Source organism: Engraulis encrasicolus, chromosome 8, assembly GCF_034702125.1.
Source record: "Engraulis encrasicolus isolate BLACKSEA-1 chromosome 8, IST_EnEncr_1.0, whole genome shotgun sequence".
NCBI classification, from domain to species: Eukaryota; Metazoa; Chordata; class Actinopteri; order Clupeiformes; family Engraulidae; genus Engraulis; species Engraulis encrasicolus.
The window spans coordinates 28,883,272-28,910,683 of record NC_085864.1 but is presented as its reverse complement, the minus strand read 5'-3'; the positions used below and the strand labels follow the sequence as shown (position 1 = coordinate 28,910,683).

The 27,412-nt window shown below is 44.1% G+C and overlaps 1 protein-coding gene across 1 annotated transcript; it reads left to right on the top strand.

The window, feature by feature from the left end:
* Positions 1–185: 185 nt before the first annotated feature.
* ppp1r13l (protein phosphatase 1, regulatory subunit 13 like) lies at positions 186–27,376 on the top strand. The gene is made up of 14 exons (XM_063205386.1): positions 186–484; positions 12,779–12,855; positions 15,280–15,389; positions 15,857–16,502; positions 16,608–16,700; positions 16,955–17,037; positions 17,396–17,705; positions 18,459–18,753; positions 19,144–19,369; positions 19,825–19,971; positions 20,703–20,836; positions 22,183–22,349; positions 23,703–23,896; positions 24,830–27,376. The coding sequence occupies exons 2-14, from the start codon at positions 12,819–12,821 to the stop codon at positions 24,863–24,865; spliced, it is 2,478 nt and encodes an 825-aa protein (XP_063061456.1). The 5' UTR covers positions 186–484; positions 12,779–12,818; the 3' UTR covers positions 24,866–27,376.
* The last annotated feature ends 36 nt before the right edge of the window (positions 27,377–27,412 follow it).

The window sequence follows — 27,412 nt, the reverse complement described above, 5'->3', positions numbered from 1 at the left end:
ACAGTCTGAAATACAGCCTTTTGCCAAAGTAATATATGCACTGATACTCAGTGTGTACCCCCCCAGTCCAAGTCCCGTTTGTCTGACTGAGGAAAATATTTTTGGCAGCACAAAAATCACATGACATGCATCGTTTTTTTCATTCATAAAGTTAGTCTCATTTCTTCTGATGATGCCAATTTGTGAGAATGGGGTCTGACACCCCTTTGGGCACAGCCTGCCCTGACGCAGCGCTGTGGAATTTGGGTATGGGTGCCGCCGCTCACCTGAACCAGCTGTGCAACACCTGGCTCAAATTTCCGCGGCGAAAGTATGTGGGCTGGTCCATTGCTATTCAAAGCAAACCCAGAACTCGATGTATGACAGCGCAGTCGTTTTTTTGTGCCTTGAGTCTGTGGTGGGACTGACTGGCACGGTAGTACTCGGGGGTGAATAAATCAGAAAGCCTTTGAGGCTTTTGAACGCGGAGGACGCAAATACAACGGTGAGATTTCTTATTTTTACTTTTAGCCATAGCTTCGTTATGGCCATAGCCTACGCAGGCCACTTCATCCATGCGATTTCAGTAAGTCGTAGATCATACATAGCCTACGTATCGATGAACGTCAAGAAGTAACAGAGAGCCTGTCGAAGTTGTTCGCCGTTTTGGCTAAGTTACGCAGCAGCAATTTCCAGATTTGAAGGTGGGGCTTTTTGGCTGGTTATGGGATAATTCGGATCAGATGTTCTCAAAAAAGAGAGAAACAAAGGAGTGTTTGAGGTTGTGGAGGGTAGGCTACAGTGTTCTTCGCGCTCAACTATAGGCCTATAGTTCATATTCTTAAAATCGCCTTTCTTGGTAATTGCGCAGGTCTCGCCAAACCCATCACTCTCCGAATCAGACTTCGATGTCCTGTTTTATGTTGTTTTATGCGCCCATTCTCTCTTATTATTAGTGAAATAAAGTTTCTGTTAAAAAAAGATGCTACGGACAGTAGAGTATAAGTTGTGCGCTCATGATGACACATGCCGCAACAACAGGTTTATATTTTTGGGAATGTTCCCATGCCACTGTGGTGATTTGATGCAGTGGGCCCCATTACACCCAAAACTTCCTGTTGATCTACATTTAAATCCTACCTGAGGTATTTCAGTAGGCTACGCGGTTTAAGAGAGCTCCCCAAATCATGCGTAATGGTAGTTTTAAATGCAAGCTATGACTCTCCAAAGCAGCTGGTGCGTTTACGCAACGTTCTTCCAATTATTGATGACTGTGTTTTGTTTTGTTTTTGTCAGAATGTGAATTGGAGCTACTTCAAGGGTCTATCTTTAAATTGCGAATTGACATTGGGTTCATATATGGGCATAGTATAGGCCTAGGTTATTTATTTGGAGTGGCATTTCTACTTATCTTCAAGTGATACACTAAGTGACTTCACTTGCTTTCAATGTAAGTAATCAGACAGGAACCATTTACTTGGAATGCTGAAAGGAGATGAGAGATTCCTCACATTGAAGCCAAGTATGACTGCCCACCACAACAGTCCCCCTAAAATATGTTTCATACAGAGAGGAGGAAGTAATAATGAAATGTGCTGAGTTAACTTGCTTATGTCAAAACTAAGATTCGCCAGACAATTGTGCCAAGCTTTGAGGCAAGTGTTAAGGCTGTGCTCAATATATCAACATTGTGACACAATATACCACTGAATCAATACCTACAAAGGGTGAAGTTGTTGCCTGCCAGCCATACGTTTTAAATGAAATTAATCAACTACCCGTTGTTACTAAGTCATTGTGGGCAGTGGTGTAGTCCATGTAGAACGCAGGTATACGGAGTATACCCACTTCAAAATTTCAGGGATTTCAGTATACCCACTTATAATTGATTGATCCATTATTTAGAATAGCACAAATATATACAGTATACCCACTTCCAAAAATACAGTATACCTACCATAAAATAGTAGATCACTGATTGTGGGTCATAGCAGTTCTTTAAAGTTGACTATTTCTAGATTCAAATTGTACATCTGACATTAAATCAATTATCATCAATTAACTTTGCTAAATTATTGTGGGCCACTGTAAATTAGCAGTTCTGTAGTATAGGAAGTTTTTGTCCGCATGGTCCTGTCAAGTTAGAGGAGTCGGTAGTGCGTGTTGTTGTAGTGATTTATTGTGAGGTTGCAAGCTTGCTCTGTGTTGTGGGATAGCCGCACTGTAGTTGCATATGATTATTTTGCTTCCTAATCATTTAGTTTCTGCAGCACTCCTCATTTCTTCGGCACTCAACCAAACCCAAACTCTGTTATTTGGCTTGGCCTGGAGTCAACGTTTTTTTTTTAACTTTTTGTGTGTGTGTGTGTGTGTGTGTGTGTGTGTGTGTGTGTGTGTGTGTGTGTGTGTGTGTGTGTGTGTGTGAGAGAGAGAGAGAGAGAGAGAGAGAGAGAGAGAGAGAGAGAGAGAGACAGAGAGAGAGAGAGAGAGGGAGGATTTGTGTGTGTGTCTGAACATGCCGCATGCCTTAAACTTTACCATGGGTGTGCGAGCCACCAAATATGTTGAGGATAGTCCGAGCTGTGTGTGCGGAGGAGTCAGGCAGCCTTTCAGGAGAAGAAGAAATCATTATGGTGGGCCTGAGCTTCCCTGGGCTGGGAAGGGAAACAATGATTATCTTGGCTGCAGCCTCATAGCTGGAGTTTGGAAAAGGTTACGGAGAGGACACTGTTGTCAGCCCATTTGTGTGTGTGGGGGGGGCGGGGGGGATGACCAATCTTGTTGGCCTTGTAGTCATGAGTTTAATTCAGTTATATGAAGCATGTATTACACAGGAAGGAAAGATAACTGTATTCTTCACTCATACCACGGATGAGACACGAGACTATTAGGCCACTCATGACCTGGATTAAGCAGGATACCATCACAAGGGTGTGGAGATCTCTTGCGGAGTTAGTCATGTTCACAGTTACTGTATTCCCAAAACGGGTGGTGCTTGTGACAAATGGTGTTTTGGAAGTCACAAGAAGATAGATTTACGCTACTGGTGATGGCTTAACCCACAAAATGTGCATTTTGAACAAGCAGAATCTCTACTGTAGGTGCCATGAATTGCAAGACAGTTAGTGCTTCCCACAGAACAGTGGTTCTCAACCTTTTTGGAACAAACACTCCCCATGGACTAATGCCCCCCCAATGGCAACTAAGCACCGCCCCCTTTCAGCTGTATCCTTCTCAACGCCCCCCTAGAGCTCCCCAACACCCCCTGGGGGGCGGTACCGCCCCCGTTGAGAAACACTACCACAGAACATTTGTCAGTGAAGGTAGTGGGTGGTGGTCGGCCAGTGTGAGAGACCTGCGGCTGTCATTATCGGAAAGACCATGGCCAGTTTTTCATATAAAATATATTGTATAGAGTATCTTTTTGTCATTGTAACAAGTACAACGAGATTGGGCATTCCGTGTTCATTGAAGCAATAAAAATGTAAATAAAAGGTGAGAAAATTACTTAAAAATCTCACACATATAGCCACGTTCTGTAGTCCAATCACACACATCCACACACCCAAGTATATACTTCACAAACGTCACACACCCACCCACTCATAACACAACCATCCACATCCACATCAATGCTGTATATAAATCTATGCTTCGGTAGGATAATAATGGCTGCTGAGTGAAAGCTGTTTTTCAGTCTATTTGCCCTGGTTTTCATATAAACCTATAAAATAAATAGTTTCTATGCTTTGTCGGTAAAGCAAATTTAGAAATGACGTTCACGTTACAAAATCTTTATTTTTCAGAGGATGTAGTATGGTGGTGTTTGTTGTCAAGGAAGCCGCCTTAACTGTGAAGTGCTGGGGGGAAACCCTGACATGTTGGGTAACATGCTCCAAGTGATTCTTCTGAGGCAATGGCAGGGGACCCACTAGTTTGACGCCCTCTCGGTACTTCACATGGTAATCAAACATTTCAAACAAGAGATTTAAGGTTAGGGTTAGGTTTAGGGTTAAGGTTAAGGTTAGGGTTAGGGTTAGGTTTAGGGTTAGGTTTAGGGTTAAGGTTAGGGTTAGGGTTAGGTTTAGGGTCTTATGACGTAAGCGGTAAGTACCGAAAGGGCGTCGAATTAGTGAGTCCCCAATGGCAGAGTTGTGACATAACGACACAATGCTTGATGCTGACTGCTACTTGGCAAGTGGCAACACGTACTGCTTCACCTCAGTAAGTCAGGGCAGTAGGCCTACTATTCTTCCTGCTCTCCACCCCAACAGGTCACATGAGGCTAATCCTTTAATGATAGGCCCTAAGATATAAACTAGTTATGCACTAAGCCTGTTAGCATGAAGTTATTTCATCGTCAGCAACACGATGAAAATGATTAAAGAATTGCTATGCAACTTTGCCCTTTACCACACCCCTTACTACAGCAGGGGAGAAGGGCTATTGTTTTTTAATTGTTTGTCTTCCTGTCTGTCTGCTAGCAACATAATGGAGGGGAGAACAATGATTTGGTTGATACAGAAGGTCCAAGGTCAAAGGTCAATTATTATTTTTTTGGCCCTAAAAATCAAACCAATGTCAATGTTGTATTTATTTAATCCTGCACAACAGGCCTACATTGTACATTGTTAATTCAACTCTTAGATAGCAAGACCAACACCAAGAGTGTAAAGTTAAGTTGACTCACTCAATGTTGAATTAACACTGTGAGTTCTACTGTGCAGCCATTGCAATAATGAATAAAACCGGTTGGGGCATTGTTGATTGTGATCAGCACTATTTGTTCACGGAGTGCTGCATAATCAAATGGATATTGTAGTAGTAGGGTAGAGTAGAGTTCTTTTATTATTCCAGAGGGAAATTAGGGTGTCTGACAGCTTACATAGATTCATAGATACATATAAGACATACTGTAGATTTAAGACCTACACAAAGACCTAATACACATTATTGCACATTGTAGTACTGAGTAGTTACTGTATAATGAACTGTCTGCAAGTGCATGGAGGGATACCAATTGGTAGTGGGTACAGCAGGGTGTCATACATTTCCCAAGCTGACTTCAGAGGATAATATGACTATATGGTTTGTAATATGAAAGGTACTAGGTACAGAGCATACTGTGTTCCCTCCTGGGACAATTCTTTCATTAGCTTCACCTACTCACTGGCATCACAACAACTACAGTGCTGCATACGCGTGTATAATCCAACTAATTAGCAAAGTTCCTCTAGTCGGGTTGAGAGAGAGAGAGAGAGAGATAGAGAGAGAGAGAGAGAGAGAGAGAGAGAGAGAGAGAGAGAGAGAGAGAGAGAGAGAGAGAGAGAGAGAGAGAGAGAGCGAGAGAGAGAGAGAAAGCGAGAAAGAGAGCACAGGTAGAGCCAGTTCTCACCCTAATTATCATTTTCAGGACTGCCTTTCCCTTTCAGAGCTTACACACTGCCTGCCAGTTGTCTACAGATTTGTCTGTCGCTTTTACCCTCTGGGGAAGGGAAGGTAGACTCGTGCTACAGGTCAAAGACTTAGTGGAGCCAGATCAGAGGGGATCAGTTACCTAATTGAAGCACATTGTTATTTCAAATCATTTTGTAACTGGTTTAGCTAATTGTTTAAACCTTTACTTCAGAGACAGCTACATCATGAATATACATTTTAGTGAGCAAATGTTCACTAGTAAGTGTGTAACAAGGACATCAGATTGCCCATTAACTCACATCTGGTATGTGATTTTGTATTGGTGAGGGTTCGATAAGATAACATTACATTTCAGAAGAAACACTTCCATGCTTTTTTTACATTTATTTTTTGGGGGGCTATACGAGCCTTTATTGGTATTTTACATGACAGGACAGTGAAGCAGAAACAGGAAACGTGTTGGGAGAGAGAGATGGGGAAGGGCCAGCAAAGGACCCGGGCCGGGAGTCGAACCCAGGTCGGACAAGTAGTAGACGAGTGCTCTACCATTAAGCCACGGTAGGGTCAGAAAAACTTCCATGCTTTAAAAGAAATACTTCTGACCTACTGTCTATTCGCACACTGGAGATAAGGACATTTGTGTGGCCAAATTCTGAGCAGAATGGACATGGGAAGTGCACTTCCCATCAGCCCTTTCTCACACTCAGTGGGCGCCCCCACTCCAACCCCCCAACCCCAACCCTCCATATTTCTTCCCGTAACTTTCACACATTCCCGCCCTCATTCAGTCCAAGCATGGAGCGCTGCCATGCAAGGTACCAGGCAACACACTGTGAGCAGCACAGCGTTCAGTGCCTTCCTTAACTAAGGACACTTAAAGGCCTCCCACTGCTGTTTGAGCCCTTTATCTTGCTAGCCGTGAACTGACCTCCCCTCAGCAGACCACGTCGGGCTGATTTTCAGTGGAACAGCCCACTTTTGGGTGACTTTAAATCGGCTCATTTTCCAGCCTTGGAATTCAACAGTTTATGTTACTCTGGCATGCTACTGGGATTCATTATAAGTAGCTCGAATAGAAGTGCTATTTCTAAGATACACAGCCCAGCTGAATGGACACAAAGACGTAAAATCCACCTGTATGTTGGACATTAGACTTCCCAAAAAAAGGTGTAGTAGTTTGTATTTCTTTACATTTCTTGTCTCCCTGTAAACTATAGATCTTGTATCTGTATTCAGATTAAGCCACCAATTTCTTTGCTGTGTGTATTACAGTACAATGAGATTGCAGGGAGGAATAGGCAGGTCAGCAGACGAGAGAGAGACAGACAGACAGACAGACAGAGACAGACAGACAGACAGACAGACAGACAGACAGATATAGCACACACACACACACACACACACACACACACACACACACACACACACACACACACACACACACACACATAAGAGCAATGGGGTGGTAGGGAGAAACAGGCAGGCAGGGGGAGAGAGAGAGAGACAGACAGACAGACAGACAGAGTGAGAGCGCGAGCAGAGCAGAGCAATGTGATGGCATGTAGGGATAGGCAAGTCACCAGAGAGGGAGACGCAGCAGAGCTACCATTTAGTTGCATCATTCTTCGCGCCGGTGTGGTGTGACTGAGTGACCTCGATGACTCAGTGAGAGTAGTGCGTATCTGCTCTTGCGGTCCTTAACTAACAGATAAGCTCTGGGCTTATGGGAGAGGTGTGGAATGCTGTGGGCAGGGCTGGACTGGCCATCTGGCATAGTGGGCATTTCCCAGTGGGCCCTGCACGCTCTTGGGCCCCTATTTTCAGAAATGTAAAAAACCCCACATTTTTCATTTCTTTTTCTTTTTTTACATTTCTGAAAATAGGGGCCCACGAGGGTGCAGGACCCACGAGGGTGCAGGGCCCACCGGTGAGTCAGTTCTGCGCCGCTAATTTTGAGGGGGGCCCTTTAATCCAAAAGTGCCCGGGCCCTATTTCTCCCCCCAGTCCAGCCCTGCCTGTGGGCCCCAGTCAGTCATGCCCTCACCTCAAGAGCACTCAGTCTGGTTGTTATTGAATCAGTCACTGGCAATATAATGCACATACTGTACAACACTATATTGGGGCGTGACCATTTCGGTGTTATTGAATACACAATCTTGCAGTCAGAGGTAACCGTAAAACATGCATCTTCGTTGCTGGGTCAAATTTTATGACAGACACTTTACGATGAAACATCCGCAGCCATAGACCACAGTCAGGCAGTTTACAATTGCACCATATGTACTTTATTCCTGCCCACCAGAGTGTGGGTGGAGAAATGACAATCTAAATGCATGGCTTAGCTCACACAGTATGTCTATGCTTGTAACAATTACATTTTTTTATCATTGTACATTTAGGCTTTCTAAATACAGCATCTTGTACTTGCAGTAGGCTACTGTTACTTGTTTTCAGGCAGAGCTTATTACATGTAATAATACTAGTTTTGGCATATTGAATATTGATATTGAAGTACCATGTGGTAAGTGGATTCATTAGTTAACCTATTACTACAAGCTACACACCTTATTAGTTTATCAGGTTATCAGTTCTAACAACTTATCAGGTGCTAATGGTAAAATGGGTTCCAATTTGACAAGGGTGGGAGTGTGAGCAATATACTGTTACTTGCACTTTTTATACTCTGTATAGACCCGGGATGTTAAACTCAGGCCGGGGGGCCGAATCTGGCCCACGGTCGGACTAATTTTATTTGGCCTGTAAAATCATTTTTTCAAATGTGTATTACAGCTGGCCCACATACACCATTAATCTATGTATACCGTAATGTTGTAATTGAACATGGCATTTGGTATGTCACATGAATAGGAGTGGGTCAAAGTCAGTGAAAGAGCTCACATTCATATGCAACAGCATATGTGCAAGAATATTTGAACTATGATGGAAATCTGTGGACAATTTTAGTCTGTTTTTTTTTTAAATAAATATTGAGTTTAGCCTGTGACTTCATTCCAGATTTTAATTTTGGCCCTCGGCCAATTTGAGTTTGACACCCATGGTGTAGTAGACGATCCCTACAAACAGTAAAAGTCCCTTTAGGTGAACTCAGCACTGAGGGAGAATTTAGTTTAGACTGAGACACACCAACTTTGTGAGGTTGAGGTGAGCAAATGTCTGTTCAGTCATTCAGACATGACCTGCCTTCATAGATGATTTATTTTGTTTTTTGAAAAGGGCGAGAGTGTGAGTAATACACTTTTATACACTCACTGCACTTTTTAGACTCTCACTGCTAATGGCCAAAGTCCCTTTCATTTGAGTCTGGCTCTAGACAGTACCAGGATGACATCATTGTCTCTCTCAGTGTTGAGTCAGCCTGCGCCACACAATAACAGGTGGTGTCTGGTGACCATGCCTGGTGTTATTAACGTGTTCTCAGGATAGGGTACGGCACTAGGGTTGCCAACTGTCAATGAAAACAAATAAGGGACACTTCATCGGGCCGGAGGTCTGGCGGTCGTCCCCCAGAAAATTGAGCATTTCTTTGATGTAATTTCCTGTATTTTAACGTCCCCGTGTCCCGTTTCAGTTCGATACGGAACCCGTACTTTTATCTCTAAATACAAGACAATTCTGTATTTCAAGGGACAGTAGGCAACCCTATACGGCGCTGCCACCTCAGAAATCACCCACACCAGAGATCCCTTTTTCACAATCCCACAGAGATCATCTGAATAGCCTGCCAAAGTATCACCACCAAAGATTGGTAAGATAAACCAAACCCCGCCTAGTCTATCCAATGCAAAGGTGTGTGCCCAAGTTCAGTCTCCTAAGGGGGCGTTGTCCCCTCCTCCTCCTTCTTCTCTTTCTGTGGCATTTGGTGGCGACTTGCATAATACTGTATGTGTGCTACCACCATCTACTGCGCGGAACTCCATGTATTCTCAGCCTAAAGTCTCCTAAAGATTTCCAACCTAAGGTCAAAGAATCGTCTAGTAGAGAAAGAGAACCCAAACTCTGCCCTCCCAAAGCAAAGGAGTGTGCTCAAGTTTGGTCTCCTAAGGCAGTGGTTCTTAACCTGGGGGTGCGGGCACCCCCTGGGGGTGCGCCAGAGATTTCAGGGGGTGCGTGGGATTTTGTTTGAGCTGAGGGTGTGACTAAAATTCTGTTGGCGAACATTATAATTAGGCTAAATCAAAACCAAATTAAAACCTGTTTTGGTCCCCATGTCAAGTCATTAAGGTATTGAATAATGTCTCAAGCAAGAATCATTATAATTAATAGGGGTGGAACGGTTCACAAAATTCACGGTTCGGTTCATATCACGGTGTCAAGGTCACGGTTTTCGGTTCTCTACGGTTCTTAGTTCACGGTCTTAGTTTACGGTTTTTAGTTCATGATAAATGGTGCACTGGGAATATTAAACAATATTTATATAACTGCAGTTATAAAGTGATGATGCGCAAGTTGAAATAGGCTTATAATATGAAAATGGTGTGATTTTAATTGTGTCATCCTCTGATTGGTCTCATACGCTAATGTTTTAATCAGAGAGACTGGAAAAGATACTCCTAGAATCTCTGTTTTACATATTTTTTCTGGGCAGTACATGAATTGCGGTTTGCCACGGATTCACGGTTCGGTTCGGTATGTGTGTGAATTGTACGGTTTCGGTTTTCGGTGCGGTTTGTACCATCCCTAATAATTAATAACTTAAATCATTTCAGTGCGTATACATGTGTAGAGGTTTGGTTGGGGGTACACGGTTTGTCTTGGTCACAGGTAAGGGGGTCCGTTCGGAAAAAAAGGTTAAGAACCACTGTCCTAAGGGGGCGTTGACCCCTCCTTCTTCTTTTGTTTTTGTGGTGTTTGCTGGTGGCTTGCACAAGCTCTGCGCTATAACTCTTTTTTATTTATTCTCAACCTAAGGTCTCCAAAGGTCTCCTGACCAAATGTCTCCTAAAGGGGCGTTCACCTGACGTCACATGGATCCTGGAAATGTCCGCGCCGGAAGTATCTTTCTCTAATAGACGATTTTTTGCTGAGGTCTCCTAAATGCCTGAGCGAACCTGGTGACGCACAGAGGCAAAACGCGCTGTTCACTCTGAATAAAACAAGCAAAAAGTCAAAAAAGTGTGCGGTAAACTTGTTTCTTTTGAAGTATTGAACCCTCCTGCCAGCACCTAGAAGCTGTGCATGGATCTTTGAACTGTTGCATCTCCTAAAGGGTTCACCTCCTGACGTCATATGGCTCCCGGGAAAGTACGGGCTTGATTTGTCTCTACCTTTTCCAGTGTCTCTGCTATTGCTGTCAGTCAGGCCAGCCCCATATGAATCAGGGGGAAACTGGGTGTGTGGGGGAGAGTATTCATTTCTGTGGGTGTTGTGTTGTGTTGTGTTGTGTTTTGCACTGGTTAAGATAGCCAACATGTTTCGGCCAACAATGGCCTTCATCAGGGCTTTAAAAGATTGATTTGTCTCTACCTTTTCCAGTGTCTCTGGTATTGCTGCCAATCAGGCCAGCCCCATATGAATCAGGGGGAAACTGGGTGTGTGGGGGAGAGTATTCATTTCTATGGGTGTTGTGTTGTGTTGTGCACTGGTTAAAATGGCCACCATGATTCGGCCAACAATGGCCTTCATCAGGGCTTTAAAAGATTGATTTGTCTCTACTTTTTCCAGTGTCTCTAGTCAGGCCAGCCCCATATGAATCAGGGGGAAACTGGGTGTGTGGGGGAGAGTATTCATTTCTATGGGCAGGGCCGGCGCTAGGCATAGGTAGACTAGGCAATCGTCTAGGGCGCCAGATGTCCTAGGGGGCACGGAGGTCCACAGAATTACAATATTAAGCTAAATAAAGCATTAAACTTAACAGTGACAATGATTTTCAATGGACACTCAGTACATATGCATGGTACAAAATCAGCTGTGCTCCATCAGATATATGACACTATGTTTACAGATGCCAATGTCAAATTCCACAAAAAGCAAAATATCGGTGCTCGCCTAGGGTGCCACATTGCCTAAAACCGGCCCTGTCCATGGGTGTTGTGTTGTGCAAGATGGCGTCACCAGGCCCAGAGAAAACTACGATGATGTTTAATGGGCTTCCAGACAGGACAAGACAAGTCCTCAGTCACTGCTCATGAGTAGTACAGACGATACTGTGTGTAGATGTTCGTGTTATAATACACAGACAGCAAACGCAAGATTTCACAATGCAAGACAACATACTGTGCTGTAAAAAAAACATTAACCCAGATTTGAAGAAAACATACTGGTGTACAGGAATAGGAATGAAGTGTGATCACTAGGTAAACATTTCACTTGAACCGTTCGTATCTTGTCTGGCACTCGTACTGTGTGCAGTGTTAAACTATACCTTGGGCAGGGTCTACAAACATTGCATAGAACACATTTTATTGGTGCTGCACCCGTGCCAACACATCGGAATGTTTGCAACGGCATTACTTGCTCTCTGTCTCACAATCCAACCAAACCATACCCGAACCTAAATGTTAGTTAGAAACTTTATTGTCCCCAATGGAGATTTTTTTTCTCAGCAGGTAAGGTACACATTAGGCAGGTTGTATGCTGAGACTGAAATGTGAGACTGGAGCGGGTGGCGCTGGTTAACTAGGCTACGAATCTCCCTCTTCAAAGCATACGATGATAACATGCCCCCTGATACTGCACAAACAAAGCGATCACGCTGGTGAAGCTAACCAGACATTAGGAGGTCAAGGGTACTGGAATGCAGATATCGACGTCTTGCCGTAACATCAGGTCAGCAACTAGCAGGAATACTAATGTAAATATTTGAGCAGGGAAGCCAACGGTGGGGTGTTTATGACAAAAGGGGCAAGTTATCCCTTGCCCAGGGAGAGTGAGGGCCCAGAATTGGGTCCTCAGTACATTGTATGCATTGGGTTAGAGGGCTTTTTAGATGTCTTTGTCCTGAGCTCAGCCAAAGCTGTTCTAAAGCTGTCCTATATTAGACAGCTGGATTGTTATCTAATAATGTGTCAACCTTGGCTGCATCTTCTTCAGCAACATTTAAATGTTAAGCCCCGCTGAGTTGGTAAAAAAGTACAATTCTCTGTTACTTAAACAGTAGTACACACTTCAGTATTCTCATTTTAAGCATTAACAGGAGACAGACAAAAGTTCTTGAAACTAGTAGAGAACAAAATTGTTACCCTGATAAACCAGCCAAGTGTGAGCTTGGGCGGGTGGCGCTGGTTTACTAGACTACAAAATTGTAGCAAAAAATAGATACAAATCATTTCTTTTTTTAATCAGGCGCACCACATACTGTAGGGCAACGTGTTTCTCTGTTACTTCTTTGTATGACACATGTCTTCCCTCTTTATGTATGTAGGTGGTGAAGGAACCAGTTCTGCGGTGACTTGTCGTCAGCCATGGCCTCCCAGACCGGCTATGGCAGCAGCATGCTGTGTGAGTACTTCACCACTTTCTTATGACTTACCCACTTTTAAATGGCTCCTTTGGGGCCCTGCCGTGGCCAACCGGTAGGGCACTCGCCTGCCATGCGGCTGACCCGGGTTCGATTCCCAGCCCGGGTCCTTTGCCGGCCCTTCCCCGTCTCTCTCTCCCCACTCGCTTCCTGTGACCACCTTCACTATCCTATCACCCAGGTTCAAATCCAGGTCTGGGTCATTCTAGCCAGGCTGCGCCCTGCTAGTGATGCAACACCTTCGGCGGCGAAGATGTTGCGTCACTAGGAGGGCGCAGCCTGCCTAGAATGACCCAGACCCGGATTTGAACCTGGGTGCCAAGGGGCAGAGAGCCTGTATACTGTATGGAGAGGTGCATTAGTGGTGTGTTGCATCACAGTACCCCCATTTTTCTCACTTTGTTGTTGTAATGATGTGATGTCGATGCATAATATTGTTTTGCAAGGGCTTGCACACCATGAAAGCAGATGCAGCTTTTCAAAGTTTCATTTTGTTCGTAGAAGAAGAGTGCAGGAGTGCACTGTTGCTCTACAACAACAGCACTTTATTTTTTGGCACGCTGGCACTTTGGCTCTAAGTTTGCAATAAAGTGGTGATATTGAAAAGCAGCAGTGCTGCACTCTGTACTTCTACTTACTGAAAACACTTATAAACTTGGAAATATGCCAATAGGAAAAAAAATCACATATGCTGTTACAGAGCAAAAGGAGCCGCAAGATGAAACGACAAATGAAATCCAATAACCCCATGGGGGATGTTGACAGCTGAAGACTCTGTAGAATAGGTGCAAATAACCGGTATGACCTGTAAATAAGCTAGTAATTACTGCTGTGAAATGAATAATGTATTCCTTCAAACTTCCAAGGAACTGTGGATGGTGTGGAAAGACCCCAAGCTAACACACTCCACAGGTTTGGTTGGGCCTGTTTGGTGGTTGTTTGTTGACTTCTAGGACAGAACATAATGTAGGTGGCACGTAGCCTGGTCCTGACCATCCCATAATACTATCATTTCATTTCGTATTTATTGTCTGGCATTTGTTTGCTCTGAAGCGATTGTAGGAAACAGGAAGTTTGCACTCAGTTATGGTTTGAAATTATTGGCCACCTCTCACCCAATCGTTGGCAGTTACTCAACAACAACATAGCGCTGACCAATGGCTCTGGCGCAGATGTGTACGTCATTGTCACGAGCGCCCTCCCCCTTTTGCCCCCACGTGGGGGGCGTATTCGCTTATTGGCTGTTTTCTGGGGGGGGCGTTGCGATCAAAATTCTACTGCTCCAAGCACTCCACAGAGAAGCACGGCCAGACTACAGTAGTGGAGCCAATCCTTTGGCGGAAGTACGTAGGATGGCTCGCGAGGCTAGGTGGCACGGTCTCTGCCAAAATAATGTAGCTATTGTTTTTTCCTTTGATATTGCTGTATATTTCTGGTTTTGTTTTACCTTTAGCAAAAAACAATCAGAATAAGTGTACAGTTGAAAAAAAATACTATTGGAACGTAGCCAGTAATTATAAAATGGGTGGGCCCAGAAAAAATCAGACGGGTCTTACCACAAAGCGTGTAGGGATTATAATACAGCGTTTGAAAAATGATGCCTGGTTTGGATGGGCCTGACTACCAAGTGGGCGGGCCTAGGCCCATCTGGATCTAGCCAGGCTGTGCCCTCCTAGTGACGCAACAGCTTCAGCATTGCTACCAGTCAGGTCAAGAGCAATGCAAGTACTTTCTGAGTTCCCGCAAAATCGGGAACTCCTCCCACTTTGTTGGGAAGCAAACAATCATTAGCGAACCAAGGGAGGCCGTTTGGGAAATGCCGTTTGGGAAATGTTAATTGTTATGCTCTTGGTCAGACCAAGTCAAGAAGAGATTTGAAAGTCGATGATAATCAGGCAAATCTGGGACCACCCCTGGCTATGCCTATTGTACAGCATTGTATTGCATACCCATTGCATCGCTATTGCAGTTGTACAGTGTGTAGTTCCTCAGTTTGTGCAAGGTTGTGTGCCATTAATTCAGACAAGATTCTGGCACGGCAAACTGTCACTAATGTCAGGGGTGCTGTGGCACATGGTGGTGCCCATGGGGACCCAGGTTTGAATGCAGCCTGGGTGAGTTATCTCCCAACCCTACCCAATTCTGTCTCAAGCATTCACTTGCTGTCCCGTTCCTCACTGCTCTAACAATAACGTTAACGGCAACTTCGCCAAAATCTTATCAAATTGTTACAGCATGTTAAGCTGCACTTTTGTATGAATTGTGCTATGCAAATAAAGTTGTTGTTGTTGTGGTTGTAATTATTGTAATATACAGAGAAATGTTCCTAAAACATGTACCGGTACATATATTTTATAAAAAATGCACTGATGTTTTGACTTGAATATGCCTCTTTGTTTGTGCAGTCCAGACAATGAATGATGAACTGAGCGCTTCACTTGCCACTGCCGATGAGCTGTCCCGGGAATTTAACTCCCTTCTGAAGGAATGTGCCCCGGACCCAGACACACCACAGGTATCGATCTACTGTCACTTTTGGTTTCCATCAACTCTTGCCTTTGACCCATTAAGACACACCGTTATGAATTTGCTGTTACCAGAATGGCAATGCATCAAGTCATAGTGCATAACAAAAGGCCCTGTGTTATGTCATAGCGTGCCACAGGAGGTACGGCATGCATTATGCTGCTACCTACACATCTGAATTTCCTTTTAAATATTTTCATCAACTCCTTTGTTTACCTTAATTAGCAATGGTGTAGACAAAGTGTACATGTTTTCTTTCTTTTTTCTTTTCTTTTCTTTCTTTCTTTCTTTCTTTCTTTCTTTCTTTCTTTCTTTCTTTCTTTCTTTCTTTCTTTCTTTCTTTCTTTCTTTCTTTCTTTCTTTCTTTCTTTCTTTCTTTCTTTCCTTCTTTCTTTCTTTCTTTCTTTCTTTCTTTCTTTCTTTCTTTCTTTCTTTCTCCACTTACTTATTCAACAGACGATAAGTGAATCACATCAAAGGATTGAGATCACCCGAGCCAGCCCCCTGCCTGAGTCCTTGGACCAGGAGGGCTCCGGGGGAAGTAGCAGCAGCACTACGAGCTTCTCGTCCTACACACCCAGTGCCAGCACCTACAGGCCTATCTCTGAGGACTCAACCTTGTCAGATGCCTCAAAACCCTCACGGTCTCAGCTGTCTTCCACCTCCTCTTACGGGCAGCGAACCCCTCCAAGCCTGTCTCCACACATGCCGAGACGTCGCATGGACACATCATCCACGACCTCTGGCCACCATACTCCACCAAATCGCTCCCCACATACTCCGCGACGTCAGCTCACTCAGCCGACCTATGGTCAGGCCACCCCTCCCAACCGGTCCCCCAATCTCCAGAGGAGACGACCGGCCTCGCATGGAGGCATGGTGGGCTATGACCGCGGCTCTCGAGGGTCTCTGAGCTCCAACCCCGGAACACCTACAACCTTTGACCAGTCTGCTGCTGCCGGTATGATGCTGCTGCAGCCTCCATCCATGGAGTCGTCCCATTCGGGCCGTCAGTCTCCACGCAGAAGCCCCTCCCCTCAACCCTTTGGCCAACCAGCTGCTAGCACCCTGCCACGGAACTTCATACCATTTAGACCAATGGGTAAGTAGTGGTCCATGCAACTTAGATTTGACAGCCATTTCACAAATAAAGCAGAACTAACTTTCTCGCTTTCTCGCTTCTTTCTCGTTTTTTTTTCTCCATCAGATGAATCCGTCCAAAGACCAAAGCCCCAGTCAAGCTGGAATGAATCAGACTTGGATGTTACATACGAACGAAAGCCTCATCACACTTATGACAGTAAGCCTGATTTCAATCCTTGTTGCCTCATATTGTCTACCGAACTAGCCTGTATACGAAGTTGTTCTTAAACAAAATATTTTTAACTGATTGTGAACTGCAGCTTATCTTTTATCTGTATACCTTTCACTATCTATCTTGCCAAAATAAAGACAAGATTTATCCTCATTTTATCTCCATTTTTTATCACCCTTTTTATCCTCAAAGTGTTTTTACCTTGGGAAAACACTGATAATTGTGCTCTCACATTCCAGAGACTGAATGGATCAGGCCATCTTTGCCCAATCGCAACTGGGCAGAGTCTAACCTGGATGGACCTCCCCCGACATCCAGAAAGGTCTGTGAACCTATTCCACCTCTATTTCTGTTTGTTTGCTCCCCTCTAGAGCCACTGTGTGCCTGAGCCTTCTGACTTATGTTATGCGTGTGCTCCCTGTCCCATTTATCATTGGCTACGAGCTAGAATTGGACAGATGAGTTTAAAAAACCCTTAGAATTAGAAGTTTGAAATGGCACCAAGCCAGATTATTAAACTTTGACCCTATTGGCACTCTTGTAGAAATGAAATGAATAAACTTGTGTGCATTGTGTGCAAATATCTTGTAATCACACTGGTTTACACAGAACAGATGTACATTTGGAGAAAGAGTGACCCCCAGCTGAATTGACGTTCTTGCTTTGTGCCTACGCTACAGGACTCCCCCAGTCGGCAGTTGCCATCGCATCACAGCTCTTTGCCGAGGAACTCTCACATGCCCTCCGAGCAGCCAATCATATCGCGCGTCTCCATTCCGCCCCCCTCGGCCAAGGCGCGACAGCATAGGCCGATCCCGCTGTCCGTCATCATGAGGCTCCAGAACCCGTATGCCAGGATGAATCTCCCGAGGTACGCGGAGCCAGAGATGGACCCCGCCCTCTTCTTCCAGCACTTCCCCGCCAGAACCCTTCAGCCACAGCATCCTCATCCAGCAGACTTCCACCAGCGGCCACCTTACTATGGCGAAGGTACCGTAGACACACTAGAAAGACACAGACAACACTAACTAGTACGTAGAGAGTAAAACAGTAAAACATGCATAGAACAGTAGAGAGTAAAGGTACAGTAGACACATAAGAAAGAAACAGACAACGCAAACAGAGTAAAACGTTAAAACATGCATAGAAGCCTACCTTTAGCTACATTCCACCAGCGGCCACCTCACTATGGGGAAGGTAACCGTAGTAGACACACAAGAAAGAAACAGACAACACAAACTGTAACGAGAACAGTAAAACATGCATAGAAGCCTACTTCTAGCAACATTTCCACATCAACAGCATTAAGCATTAACTGTCACAATTACATGAAACTCAAATTGCTAATAATAGGTCATTACGCTGAATATGCAGAAAATGGTTGAGATGCCTGCGTTGCATGTTGTTCCACTGTTTGTATGTCTTGTCCTTTCCATCAGGGGCCATGTTGGAAATACGTTTTTTATACTTTTACATGTCATCCCTTGGATACACTTGCACTGTTTCTCTTTGTCAAGTGTTCTAGCCTTGCTAGGACGTGAAACGCCCAGTGATTGGATACTCTTTGGTGAACTCCACAGAGTATCCTATCACTAGGCGTTTCATGTCCTAGCAAGGCTAGAACACTTGACATTGAGAAACAGTTATTGTCTTCCTATAAATAAACCAAAACCAAAACCAAAATCCTGGTACAGCTGTGCTTTTATTGACAGCCAATTGCAATTGCCTTCTCTCTCCCCATAGAGCTGAGGCCGTATGAGCTGGAGGCTGAGCTGGAGAACCTGGACCCCATGCTGATGGGAGGAGGCCCGCACTTCATGCAGGACGGTCGGCCCTATTTCCCTGGGCAGGACCCTCACGAGGGGATGGGGATCCGAGGAGGGGAGCCCTCTCCGGCGGCGGGGGGCCCGGCTCCACGGCCTCCACGGCCTCTCAGCCCCACGCGGCTGCAGCCCGTTCTGGCCCCACAGAGCCAGAGCCAGAACCAGCCTGTGCCGGCAGTGGAGGAGCTGCTGCGCATCCGAGCCGAGATCCCCAGGTAGGGGTGGGCGACATGACGATATGAATCGTGAATTGTGATATTGAGTACAAGATCGTCTTGAATCTGTCAAATTGAAGAAATCGTATAGGTCTTATAGTGAGGATGTTTACTATCGGCATCAGAGTGACGTTTACTTACTTGGGTTGTTGTCTTTACTTTAATTCTTTACATTATTTTATCCCAATTGTGCACTTGATGAGAATGTCATCAGTGTGTTAACATTTTATTAACTGCAAATTACAAATTGCAAGTATATGAAAGTTGTTTTTTATTGTTTTTATTTTTTTGGATGGAAGATCGTGATTAAAAAAAAAATCGTAATCGAGATATTATGTTAAAAAATCGTGATATGATATTTTTTGCCATATCGGCCACTCCTATCCCCAGGGCCCTGAAGCGCCGGGGCTCGGTGGAGCAGTCCACGCCACTGAAGAAGAGCCTGGCCATCCAGCCCAACCAGTACAAGCAGATGATCAACAAGCTGTTCAGCAAGAGAGGGCTGCACGGGAAGGGAGACGCAGGGAGCGACTACAGCAGCTCCTCGGACGGAGAGGAAGGGTCGTCGGCCAGCACCACTCCTGTTACACACATGCCGGGCACCCTGGACCACAAGGTGAGAGGACGAGCTTTCCTTGTAATCTAATGATTATTTTGGCAAATTACGCACGCACTTTCCTAAGTGTAAAGTAATGAAAACAAGGCCTTCTTTTGTTTATTTTCTTATAAACAAAATCACTTGAGGAGGAGCTCTAGAGGACCGGATGTGATCAAAAAGAGGAATGACGCATCATAAAAACCTTATAGGACCATAAAGATCAGTCGGTTCTTTTTGTAATACACTCACAATATGAACAAAAACAAAACTGAGTCCTTTTGCGGTCGGTTCACTTTTTGGTCCACTTAAAGAGGACTGAGTTCGGTTCACTTAAAGAGGACTAGGTGTGAAAATTCCCTTATTCATTCCTCTCTCAGTTGTCCTGTCTGACCCCTGTCTTTTCATCCTCGTTTCTGAATCATCCCTCTCTCTCTCGCTCTCTCTCTCTCTCTCTCTCTCTCTCCCCTCCTCAGGCTCAGGGTCTGAACTCCATCCTGCGGCGTAGTAAGCGTAAGAGTGCGGGGGGTGCCCACCGGCATGCGCGCCTCAGCCCCCTAGTGCTGCTGCTGGACGGAGCGCTGGTGGGGGAGCTGGACACTGTGCAGAGAGCAGTGCAGGAGGTAAGACAAGACACACACATACTCACGCACGCACGCACACGCACGCACGCACACGCACGCACACGCACGCACACACACACACACATACTCACGCACGCACGCACGCACACACACACACACACACACACACACACACACACACACACACACACACACACACACACACACACACACACACACACACACACACACACACAGATTCACTACCAGTAAATGACTGAAACACATACACACATACACATACGTAAGTAAGTAAGTACGTAAGTAAGTAAGTATGTATACATGGTACTCCATTGCAGCTCCTGAAGCGAAGTTGCCCAGTACTGATTTAGCCCATGTCTCCATGTCCACACATACACACGCACGCACGCATACACACTTCTCTTTCTTTCTCCCCCTCTCTCTCACTGCCCCTCTTTCTGCCCCGCTCTCCCGAACACTCTGTCTCTCTCTCTCTCTCTCTCTCTCTCTCTCTCGCTCTCTCTCTCTCTCTCTCTCTCTCTCTCTCTCTCTCGCTCTCTCTCTCTCTCTCTCTCTCTGGGGCTTTCTCTGCCCTATCTCTGACACTCTTCCTTTCTCCATCCCCCCTCTCTCTGATTATTCTCAGCTCGACGACACTTTGAATATTATACTATATAATATATTCCAATCTGTTTTTTATTATTATTTTTATCTATATCTTGTGTCTGTAGTCATGTCATGTGTGTGTGTTTCCTTTTTTGTCTGCGTAGATGAGTAACCCCAGTCAGCCGAATGATGAGGGCATCACCGCTCTGCATAATGCCATCTGCGGCTGCCATTACCCAGTTGTTGACTTCCTGGTGCGCATCGGGGCCAACGTCAGTGCACCTGACAGCCATGGGTGGTAAGTTCCTTTGTTTACATGGGTTTCACGTTTGTAACAATCCCTGCATGTGCAACCCTGGTTGGGCACTGTTCAATCTCTGATTGTTGGAAACCGCTGTCTGTCAAAAAAATGAGCTCACGTGGTTGGCTGCCAGGATCTTGCTTCTCCTCACAACATCATTTACATGTTTGTAAATGGAAAAAAATCTATGTACTGTATAGATTTACCCATGCGTAGAGTATGTGTTACTGTCAAGTACATTTCCCACACGGTGTGTTTCTAATTTGACCGCTGGTTGCCGGTCCAAATCTAGCCTCTTTTTTGAAGCACAGCAGAAAGGAAGCGGTTGTTTTCATAACTGGTGTGGAACCATTATTACCCATTGTGTGGAATTCAGGGCTATTTCTAGTCAGTGGTGCATTATGTTGTGCTGTTTTAACAGAAAATGTGATGATACTCTCCCCTAGTTCCCAACAAGGGAAAAACAAACAAACAGACTTTTTCACTTTTCCTCAAGTAAAGACAACAAAGTAGCATGCACAATTGGGCTATGAAACACACATAGACAATTAAGTATTTAACGAAGTTACTGTAGCTTGTGAGATGCACTGGTTGCCATTAAAAGATCAGTTTTGACCTAAGGTTGCATACAGTCAGTACACATGCTTTCCAAGTGTTATCTAAATGTAAGTAAAACACATTAGTAGCACATTTTTTAAACATACATACATGACTGTTACATTTGAAAACTAGTAGAGTGCTGCAAATGACTACAAACTGTGCATAGTCCCAAAATACAGTAGCTGTGTGTTTCAGAAAGACAATGTCTTTTAAGCAATAGACTACTTTTAAATAGTGCACATTTCAATGCAACTTTATTACATTGTACAATGTAATGTAATGTAATGTAATGTAACTTTATCAGTTATTTTGATCTGAAATGGACAGATTTGCCAAGCCTGCTATCCACAGCCCCTTATTTTGTCTACATGCGTTGTAGCCTACATTTTCCTTTGTGTTTGATTTTCCTGTGTGTGCTGGAGGCCTTTGCTAGATAAGTGATCCACACAGTGCCCTGCTGTGCTAGTTCTTCCATTAGGTCTTTATCTTTGGGTGTTACGAGGATGTGTGCTGAATGGAGGGTGTGTCTGTGTGTCTGTGTGTGTGTGTCAGCTTGGGTTGTTTTGTTGTTACAGGTAAAAGTAAAAGTGTAAAAACATTTCCTCACTGACAGGTTAAGGTTAGGGATTGTTTTGTTTTGTGCACAGTTTAGCATTCTTTAGCTATTGTTGGTAATATGAATGGAACTCAATGGGAGGGCTGTGTGTCTGTGTGTCTGTGCGTGCATGTGTTTGATCTGGCAGGACTCCACTGCACTGTGCGGCGTCCTGTAACGATAAGACCCTGTGCGAGTACCTGGTACGCAGCGGGGCGGCGGTGATGGCCGTGACGGAGAGCGATTGGGCAACGGCTGCGCAGAAATGCGACCCCTACGCCCCCGGATACGAGGAGTGCGAGAAGTTCCTCAGAGGTGAGGGTCAAGAGGCCGCACACATTCGACATGAGAATGTGTGGAAAAAACATGGGGGGGGGGGAGTAACACTTTACGTGACATGTTCAAGATTCAAGATTCAAAGAGTTTATTGTCATTGTCAGTGAAGGCAACAACATTGTGGGTGGAGCAACAACACTGCATAGTTTCAAGTATAGAAGTAACCAAAAAGTAGTAGTCATAAAAGTCTAAATTCATAAAGTACATGTATATCATGAAGTATAATAAATTAAAGTAAATAATGAAGTAATAAATTAATAAAGTAAATCCTATCAGTAAAATGTGATCCCCCTCACCACAGTTCAAGGTTAACCCCAGTGCTGTTAATATGATATGTCCCTGCATAACTCATTCATAGCTGCTGTTATTAAGTGTGCAGGCAGCATTCATGATTGTTTCATGACCCATTCATACCAAAGCTTTCATTAACCTAGCGTACGGAAGAACAGCAACTTGTCAAAATAAAAGTTAAACAAAGCAGCATTGTGGGTTTTGTTCAAGTTACTGTCCTTTTGTCTTCTGTGTCTATGAAAGGTTTGGTGTGAATGTCTTGAATCTCTCATGCAAAGCTGCTATGAATGTGTTATGCAGCGGTACGTCAAGTAAAGTGTAACCAAACATGCTACAGGCATGTCATACGTAGATTGATGTGAAGCCGCACACATTCAGCATTGAACGTGCCACACACATTCAGCATGCAACATGAAGATATGTAGAAAAACATGGTACTGTAGGCTACATAACATACATTCATGTGAGACCACACACATTCGTCATAAAGATGTGTAGAAAAATATGGTACATGCATGACATGCTTAGATTAATGTGAAGCTGCACACATTCATCATGCAACATGAAGATGTGTGGAAAAACCTGCCACAGTACATATACTGTATATTCATGTAAGGCCTCACACATTCAACATGAAAATGTGTGGAAAAGCCTGCTACATGAGATAGATTTACTTGAGGCTGCAGACATTCGACATCAAGATGTGTGGAAAAACATGCAACATAACATAAATTCATTTGAGGCCCCACACATTCAACATGAAGATGTGCAATAAACATGGTGCATAGCATAGACAGCTCACATACCAACAGCTCAATCATCTCATCTATATGTGACAGTCGACAGTTAACTATTGAAACAAAATGCCATTGTTGTGAGCTCCTGTCTTACGTGTCTGCATGTTTCTCTCTTTCTCTCTCTCTCTGTGTCTGTGTGTGTGTCTGTCTGTCTGTCTGTGTGTCTGTACATGCGTGTCTGTTCACGTGTGCGTCTCGGTCTCCTATGTATGACTTATGTGTTTATGTATATGACTCACGACAGGTGTGGAGGAATCCATGGGCGTGGAGAACAGCGGCGTGCTGTACGCCCTGTGGGGCTACGCGGCCCAGGCGGCCGACGAGCTCAGCTTCCGGGAGGGAGACATGGTCACCATCCTGCAGAAGCCCGAGGCCGTGGACTGGTGGTGGGCCTCGCTCTGCGGCAGAGAGGGCTTCGTGCCCAACAACTATTTCGGGGTAAGTGAGGCGGAGGAGCAGTCAGGGAGGAGATAAGGGGGAAAAAAGAACAAAGAGGAGAACTCCAGTCCAGGGCACTCTCGTTTTAGCAAAAGTGGAAAACTTTTATCGCCTTGCTCAGTTGCTCAGTCACATGAATCTTTTTGGTTGAATCTGGAATTGAGCCTTATTCACTTCAGGGAGTATAAAGAACAGTTTTTCATTCTATACGTTTTCTCATCCAAAGAGCCCCTAAACAAATTACTTTTTGTAGAAATCTTAAGTACTCTGTGTATCTGTGGACTGGAAACACACACACACACACACACACACACACACACACACACACACACACACACACACACACACACACACACACACACACACACACACACACACACACACACACACACACACACACACACACACACACACACACACACACACACACAGACACAAGCCTTCAATCAAAAGACAATGTTCTAATATGGCAACATATTAAACAATACAGCTCTTTGAATCTTTAAATCTTTATCTGTGGGGCGTGGACTTAAGTGTCAGCACCAAGCGTCAGGTCTAGCAGCTTCTCGAGAGTGAAGGCGCCAGTCCTTTTATGGGCGGTGTGCAGCACTAGCGAGAGTGAATGATTTACTATATTTACTGTCTGTGGCTGAGTTGGATAAACCAGATTCAGACGATATAATACCACATCAAACAATTGTTCCATTCATTTATACAGTGTAGGTCAATAACTGAAATCACCCGGTGTTATTTTTGTTTCCTGTGAAATGAAAACTTTGTTGATATTAAAAAAGTTGTTGCTATGAATGACCTGGAATCAAAAGTGAGTTTGGTACGAAGCCAGGCTACACACAACACAACTCTGTGAACATTGTTTGGTTGATAATGCGGCGTCATCCTTGATTTTAAATTTATTTATTTTTTCTTCCTCAGCTCTTCCCAAAGGTTCGACCCAAGACGCTGTGCTAGACGTCACATCCTTGGCACTTTAGTGGACTGAGTCACCATGCATACATGACATCTAGCGATGGTAGTGCAAGTTATATGAAAATGGTATTCCATTTTAGATGCTTTATTTTATTATACATGTACAGTTTGCACATGTCCCAGTGCAACTCATCGACGCTAGCTACCCACTTAACAAAGATGTACCAATTACTGTTGACCTCGGTCTTAGAAAAACAAACAAAACAGAAAAAAACATTACAGAGCAATGCGTCGTCATGGACCATTTGCTTGGGAAAGTTTATTTTGTACTGTTCTGGTATTCACTTAGTACATCCTTATCCTATCAGATCTAAAACAGGTCATAACATGTTAGACCAGCTTAGTGAAGTTGGCGCTTCTTAAACCAGTGTTTTAAACAATGCTCTTGTGTTGTCCTTGCTTAAAGAGACCTGTCAGCTTTGTTTCAGTCTGAAGATATTTAAATCATTTTGTCTTTCTTTCTTTCTTTTTTTCAACTTTTGTCTGTACGGTATGTGTTTATATAAATATTTTCAGTTGTATAAAAATTGTGCACATTTTACTTTAAAGGCCACCACTGAAATGCAAAGGGTACGTCTGTACTGTATGTCAGGCCAGCGCATTATCTACCATAGCATAATCTGTGTGTTTGTTGCTGACTTAAGGCATTCATGTAACAGGCGTACTTCCACATGCAGAGACATGCATTCCTTTTGCTCTGTAAGCCAGCAACCCTTCAGGCCAAAAAGGCTCGTAAGTCAAGCAGACAGGGCAGGCTTGAGCTGAAGGAAGGGAGTGCTGGCCTGGTTTCCTCATGTGATGTAATAGAGACAGGCAGTGCCATGGCAGCCATCAGTGCTCCAACGATTGTATTAAAAGGTCCTACATGTCAGACATTTGTGACTGACATTTGTGGCGACTAGGCATAAACAAATAGCCCTAAACTGTCACCACAGATCATGGGAACAAACGTACGGAACTGAAACACTTATTTCAATGACAACAACAAGTGCATCCAGAACAAAAATCTCACTTTAAAACTGTTACTAATATGCAAACCATTACATGTTTTTGATATTTTCATTTGTCTTGTTGTTTGGTTCCAGTAGGATAACTGCTCTTTGTCGTTACCGGTATTTAGCGTACAACTCATTGCAATCATTTGACATTTCACTGGCATACTAGTTTTGGTTACGATTCTCCATGAAGCATATTTAAATAGGGGAAAAGGGCATCATACAGCATGCAGGCTGAAATGACGTATAGTATTTACCAAGGGATAAAAAAGAGAAAAGTGGACCCTGGTGCTGTGGATGTAGTCATGCATGCAATATACCTAAAGATGGTGTCAAAAAAAAAGTTCAGGTGGGGATAGTTGGACGATCCTGCCAGATTATGCAAGGCTATAGCTTCCTATCTACCATAGATGTGATATGGCAAAAGGGGAAGGGGCACTACTCTCTGGTGACTGAGTTTCTTGACTCGGTGGCCACCTGCAGAGCTACCTGTACGTGAGGCCTCCTCCATATAGTTAGACTTGGCAGAAATCCTAACCTCTGAAAGTAGTAGTAGGTACTGTTCCAGCTAATTCATGACATTACTTCCTAAACACAAATCTTTTAGTCAGGTCAATGAGTGCACCCATCTGCATTATGACATCATGAGCACAGACAAAGAGTACACAGACTTGTACTTACCTGAACTGGTTTGTCAACATCTGAGAAGAGCCCTCTTCATATAACGATTAATTTGGTCAGGGCCGCTGACAGCTTTCGCTGGGCCCAGGACAAAGTCATCTGAGACGGCCCCCAACCCAATACATACAATGTACTACATTGGTCTCATTATTATACTAATGAATTCATGATCGAAATTGTGATTGCAAATAGAAAATCCCTTTGTGACTTGTTAAGGACTTGAAAAAAAATGAGACTTGGACTTGGACTTGACTTGGCTGGGGTACGACTTGGACTTGGACTTGACTTGGTCAGATGTGTCTTGACTTGTGACTTGACTCGGACTTGAGTGGAAAGACTCGAGACTTACTTGTGACTTGCACATTAGTGACTTGGTCACACCTCTGCAATGTAGTGGGGACCCAATTCTGCGACCCCTATCTCCCTGGGCCCGGGACTACATACCCTTTCACTTCAGTTGGCACCCCTTGTCTGTCTCCCTTGTTTGGCATCCCCTGCTGTGTATCTCCCATGAATGCGTTCATTCATTTTACTAAAGTTGCCAAAACCTCACAAGGCAACATCCACACACCTGTTGGAAGAACGAATAAAGAAGACACAACTGAAGACTGACAGTGAAAACGTCTTGCAGTGTTTCATGGTCGTTTTAATTTTTTTTCATATGGCACCAACATCTTAGTAATTTCCACAGAGTTCTCTGGAAGGAGCTGACTAACTTTTAAAATACATTGTCATTGTTTTACAGAATATGTTTTTGAACCAAAATTAATGTATCAACTCATTAAAATGTGTATTTTGGATGGGTATCCATGATGAAGCACTATCATCAACTGACTGAGTTTATTTATTTATA